At 46.8% G+C, this 6,000-nt stretch overlaps 1 protein-coding gene across 1 annotated transcript in view; it reads left to right on the top strand.

Annotated features, from left to right (window-relative positions):
- The first annotated feature begins 1,535 nt into the window (after positions 1-1,535).
- LOC115901479 (amine oxidase [flavin-containing] A-like) overlaps positions 1,536-6,000 on the top strand; it is a 35,064-nt gene continuing 30,599 nt past the window's right edge. The window contains exon 1 of the mRNA XM_030944196.1: positions 1,536-1,666. Coding sequence (XP_030800056.1) covers positions 1,621-1,666 — 46 coding nt within the window. The 5' untranslated portion in view covers positions 1,536-1,620. The remainder of the gene's footprint in view (positions 1,667-6,000) is intronic.

Below are 6,000 nucleotides of genomic sequence, written 5' to 3'. Positions count from 1 at the left end.
TGCAAGGAGCAGGGACATTTTCAACTGGACCACGTTGCTGGGAGCAACCTGACCTTGAGTGTTCCCAAGGATGGGTCATCCATTACCTCTCTGAGCAACCTATTACAGTGTTTCACCACCCTCACTGTAAAAAATTCTTCTTTATTTCAAACCTAAATCAGCTCTCTTTTTGTCTAAGCCTGTTATTCCTTGTCTTATCATAACAGGTTCTGCTATAAAGTCTGTCCTCATCTTTCTCATAGTCCCCTTTTAATTACTCAATAAGGACCTTAATACCTCAATAAGGTCTCTCCAGAGGCTTCTGTTCTCCAGGCTGAACCATCACAGCTCTTTCAGATGTTCCTTATAGGAGAGGTGCTCCAAACATTTTTGTGGCCTTCCTCTGGTTCACACCAACAGGTCTACATCTCACTCATTTGGACAATTAACAAAAACCAAAAGTCCTGTATTTTCCCTATAGAAGAGAAAACTGACTCATTTCAAAGAACACCAGCCAAAAAGTATCACAGTACTATTGCATTCACTGGTCATACCCAGGCTTGGAATTGCAGAATTGGGCAACTCTCAGAACTTACACCAATATTTAACATGAAACAGCATTAGGATTTCTTATAATTGTGTGGTCTGTGTAGGTCTCCTGTGCTTATTTGGAAGGGTGGACAGGCTCTCTATTTTTTCCACTCCACAGAGATGACATTTACACTTTGGCAATAAAACCTGTACGAGCTGTAAAACGCATGGCAAGGAATATCACAGCCATCCTGTATTCCAGAGCAGTAATGGCAGCTAAGTACAAATAGGATTTTGACAACCAGTTATTATTTCAGGCGTTGTCTTTGGGAAGTTACATCCCTGGAAATGTTAACCCCTTGTTCCCCAGCTCATGGATCAAATATGACTTGATTCTGCTAAGAGGTGAGACTTGCAGGCTGCCATAACCTCTGGCTCCATGGACCTCCTCCTCCCCTGCAGTCACTGCGGGTCACTTGTGCGGGGTTAAGCGAGCGCTGGCTGGTTCATAGGCGGCATCCCGCATCCCGCACCGGGCACTCAGCATCCTGCACCGGGCATGCTGCATCCCGCACCGCATCCCGCACCAGGCACGCTGCATCCCGCACGGGGCACTCTGCATCCCCCACCGGGGCACGCTGCATCCCACACCGGGCACGCTGCCGCTCGCCTGCCTCCATCCCCCTGGCGTGGAGCGGCACGGAGCCGGCACGATGCGCTCCCCGGGATGCGGCATTCCCGGTTTTCCCGGTGTCTCCGGTGTCCCCGGTGTTCCCCGTATTCCCGGTGTCCCCGGTATCCCTGGTGCCCCCGGTGTCCCCAGTGTTCCCGGTGTCCCCGGTGTTCCCGGTATTCCCGGTATTCCCGGGGCTCCCAGGGCTCCCGAGCATCCCCCGCCCCGTCGGGCCGCACACCGAGCTCCACGGGAGGCGTGGCCAGGTGATGCCCCTCCCCCGGACCGCGCCCATTGGTGGAAGGGCTGGGAGGCCACACCCAGGGGCGTGGCCGGGGCGGGCGGGACGGCGCTGCCGGAGCCCGGGGTCGGGACGGAGCCGCGGCCGTGACCGGAGCCAGCGCAGGGGGGACAGCGGGGACAGCGGGGACAGCGCCATGGCCCAGAGATACGACGTGGTCGTGATCGGGGCCGGTATCTCAGGTGGGTCCGGGGGGGAACGGCGCGGTCCCCGCCCGCCTGGCCCGGGCATCCCGCCGGGAGCGCCCCCGGAGCGGCGCCAGGCGGTGCGCGGGGCGCGATGGAAGCGCAGGGCCGGGAACCCGGGTGATTCAGGGGCGCTCGGGGAGGGACAGGGGAAATGATCCGTGTCGTGATCTCACAAAGCGCTGCTCCTCGCCTTGGTTCGCTCTTGGTGCGGGTCGGGAGGGAGGCTGGAGGAAAAGTGACCTGGCAGTGCCCGCAGGTGGGGACCAGGCAGGGATACGGGGATGCGCGTTGGGATTGGTGCATCCCGACAAAGGTGGTGGTTTGGCGTGGTTTATTGAGGTTGCCCATGCAGCGGTGGCAGATGTTTTGTTTGGGAAAATGTTGCAGAATAAACATTTGAGAGTATCTCTAGGTTAGGTTCTGCTGCTGTGAGAAGAGCTGCTCTAGAGGCAGCCCGATTCCCCAAAGTGCCGTGGAGTCCTCGCACTTCACCAGGCAACACTTCCCAAAATACTCTTCAGATCTACTTTCACACCAGGAACTGCATCATGGCCCCCCCTTATGCTTAAAAAACCCTGTTAATTAATTATTTTTATGTTACCTACAATGAGAATGTGAGAATGTTGCTGTGTTGGAGAAGATTAGTGTTTATGTTGTCCCTCAGGTTAATTTTGTGTTGGCAGCTTTGGCCAGGTCTCAGTTTTCAGGCAGTCCTTACTTCACTAAAGATTCAGAAAAAGTGAGTTTTGTGACTGTGTGACTTCAGTGATATTACAGCCATTATTGGTGTGGGTAAAGTTAGGTTTTACTGGTATTGAGGAGGAGTCAGAGGCTTTCTTTCAGTGTAATCTGCAGTGAATTCATGCATAAAATAGCAAATTGTTTTCGTAGTTATGTTATTTCATCTACTAAAATAACAGTAATTGGTTAAATAATTATTTGTGAATATGTAAATAAGCAAATAATCTGTAGCATCACTAAACAGACAGGAAGACTGTGGATCTAGATTTCCTTGCTTTTTAGTTTTACCAGATGTCTGGTAATTTTCCTGCTAGAATGAGACATTTGGTCTTCATCCTTAGGGTTCCTGTAATGCACAGAGTGTCCTTAGGGAATTACCACCCATTCTGTGTGCAGCTGATGGTGACATCCTCTTAATGTGGTTTTTAGAGCTCTGACAAGCTCTTGTTCCCTTCAGGGTGCCTCGTTCCTCCAGGTCCCCAACCTGTTGCAGCGTTTCAGAAAATGCTTTGAGCATTTCTATGTGGTGTCTACCTCACTCGTACAAAAACACTGAGTTACTTTGTAACACCTGTGCCTTGGACCAAAGCCGGGTGTGGGGATTGAAATGGAGCCGAACGGAAAATTTCACGGTGCTCACAGTCCCTGAAAACTTTGTCAGTGGCATGAGGAAGACAAATAAACATGTCACAGCACTGCTGGGGTACGGGAACACTTTTCATGCCAATGGAAACCCCATGCCAGTGGCACAGACATTGGTGTCTGCCTGTTAGGAATTAGAGCAGGCATCGTTTAAAGAAAACAGCCATTGAAAAATAGACAATAAATACCTTATTTAATAATTAATCCATTTTTACTCTACACTGCCATTCATAGCTGGGGGATTAAACTCTGATCAGCCTCTGGTCTGTTTTGCTTTTCTCACAGCTTCTCTGTTACTACCATTCCTGCACCAATATGCCACCACCTTAGTTCTGCAAGAGGTTAGACAGCGCTGCTTTCTGGTCTTAAAAAAAAAAAAAAAAAAAAAGAGTAATCTGTATCTAGAGTTCTGCTTCTGGTGAAATACATAGAAAATCATGCTCCAGTATGGACAGGATTTCCCCTCCATCTCTCTGATTCCAGTGTTGACTTGCTGAAATTGAATTTGCAGTTGACTCATCTGGTGAGGTTTCTGTCTCCTCTCCTTCTGTTGTATTTTAAATACTCGCTGCCTGATGCTTGCAGGAAGGGGTAGGAAACTCTGGGATAAACTAGCTCTTTACTACAAATACATGAAATCTGTATGAGGTATAAGCAAAGTGCTGGTTCTATTAAGTGTGAACTTCCCAGCAGTGGTGCTGTGGCTTTTTAAACTGTATGTCCAGTATTTGTGAAATGAAGCTCAAATCCTGACAGGCAGCTCTGGAGTTGTGTATTCCTCAAAGCAAAGCCTGGTCCTGAGAGGCAGTTCCTGAACAGTGAATTTCTGAACACGTCCTGCTCATCCCTGCTCCTGGCCTCTGCATGCACACCAACCACAATGTGGCCATTCCAGGGACACAGAATCCCCTCTGCCTGTAGGGAGCTGCAGGCTGGGGGTGGAGAGAGCTTCTGCAAAGAGTGATTTGGGAAGAAAAACTGGATTTCTTCTTTTTGGAAGAATCCTCTGCTTGGGTGGCTTCCACCTCTGGGATTTTCCTGCTGTACCCCATGGGACCTCACTCAAACTGTGCAGGCTGCATCAGCAAGTGCCTTTGCACCCTGCAGAGAGGGAGCTGCAGAGGATGGGATGGATTCCTCTTTCCACTTGGGCTTGCATGTTAAAAATGTGGATTGTGGCCAGTAAAAGCCTCAGGCACATGTTTGTGTCACTCTTAATAGATAATGTCCCCTGTAATACAGTTAATATTGATTACAGCATTTTATACCCAAGCATATTAAATAAACTGGTGCCTGAAGTTAAAGACTTTCCCCGTACCCACAGGGAGTTTTTATTTATATAGCTCAAATATTGCTCCCATTTTCTATTTATAGGGTTTTCTGCTGAATTGAAGAGTGCTGTTCTGGATTGATTTTGACATGATTGATTTTACTTGAGTGTGTGTTTGCTGAAACCCAGCAAGCTGATGGCACAAAATGTTGTAAGGAGGGTCTGGGTGCTCAGTCACTCCTCAGGCACTGCTCATTAACAACTGGACAGCATTAAGTGCTCAGAGAGTTTTGACAGAAACCTCAGATATTCAGCTTGTCAGATCTGAGAGCGACTTCTGTGACCTGTAATTTCTCAAAACTTTCTAACTGACCTTATTGGGGCATATTTTCATATGGATAACAAAATGTGCCATGTTGACTCCAAGGTTACCTCCCTGCCAAATTTCACGTTGCTGCTGCAACTTCCAAAATAAGAATTAAAAAAAAGGTCTGATTTTTCAAAATCAAAGAATATGTTTTCCCTAGACATTTAGAAATAGACAGTCAGTTTTGACCAAGATTTTCCAGCAGAAAAGAATCACAAAAAACCACACCCTGAAAAACACACCCTGAAAATTCAAGCTTAAATAGTTCCAAATTTGGAAAAAAAGAAAAAACTAAGCAAAATATGTTAACTTTTTTTCATGGGAATATATTAATGTGCCAGCCTCACCTCATGTGGAAGCCAAGTTTATCAGAAGATTGCATGGAGAATTACTAATGTTTGTCTACATAATGCAAACCAGAGAGGCAGCAAATATAGAGAAGTATGTCCAGAAGCAGAGAAGTCCAAAAAATCTTGTATGCAAACATGGTTTGGAAGAAATTTCAGCACATTGTGTTACAAATATAAAACACAAGAGAAAACCAGTCATAATTGAATCTTCCACTTAATTCCACTTAAGACTATAATTTGCTGGCATGGATAGTTTTTGTTTCCACAGAGAAAGATGTTTGTTTTTATCTAGAAAAGAGGAGATTGCACGGTTCTACAAAATCAAAGCTGAGATTTCCCAGCCATGTGCAGAAACAGCACTGTTTTCTGCTGCACTTATGGAGGATTCCAAGGGCCACAAATCGTAGGAAAAGCTGGGATGTAAAAATAGTAGTGATTAGCCTTTATATAGAAATAAAACATATGATGTATTATTAAGACATTTTTGCTTTTCTGTCTGTGGGAAAGCACTCTGTGTTGGCATCTCCAGCTCCACAGTGTGTGACTGACAGCCTCACCCCTCGAGCTACCTACGCCTTGGCTTTGGGCTCTGAGTGAGAGACTGAATAATGAGCAAATGCAGATTTTCCTCCTTGCCATCCTGGCAGCACAACTTCTGTTGTACACTGCCCTGTTTGTTTTGACAGCACGCCAAGCTGCTGGTGGGTGGTGGTGTCAGATAAACTGTCAAACACACACAGTGGTTGGTGTGAGATAGAATCAGTCTGACCTCTGTAAATCTGGAGTAATTTTCAATAATTTTTTTCCCCTGCTGTTACTTCTGTATTTACCTGGGATTTGACCTATAGGGATGTAATATTTGATTCATAAAATGTATTCTCTGTTTATCACTTTGCATTTGCCCTGTGCTGGGTTCCAGCTACCTGGTTCCTTCCTTCCTTCTTTCTGGATCCAACCA

Source organism: Camarhynchus parvulus, chromosome 1 (genome assembly GCF_901933205.1).
Source record: "Camarhynchus parvulus chromosome 1, STF_HiC, whole genome shotgun sequence".
Taxonomy (NCBI): domain Eukaryota; kingdom Metazoa; phylum Chordata; class Aves; order Passeriformes; family Thraupidae; genus Camarhynchus; species Camarhynchus parvulus.
This window is presented reverse-complemented; position numbering and strand designations above follow the sequence as displayed.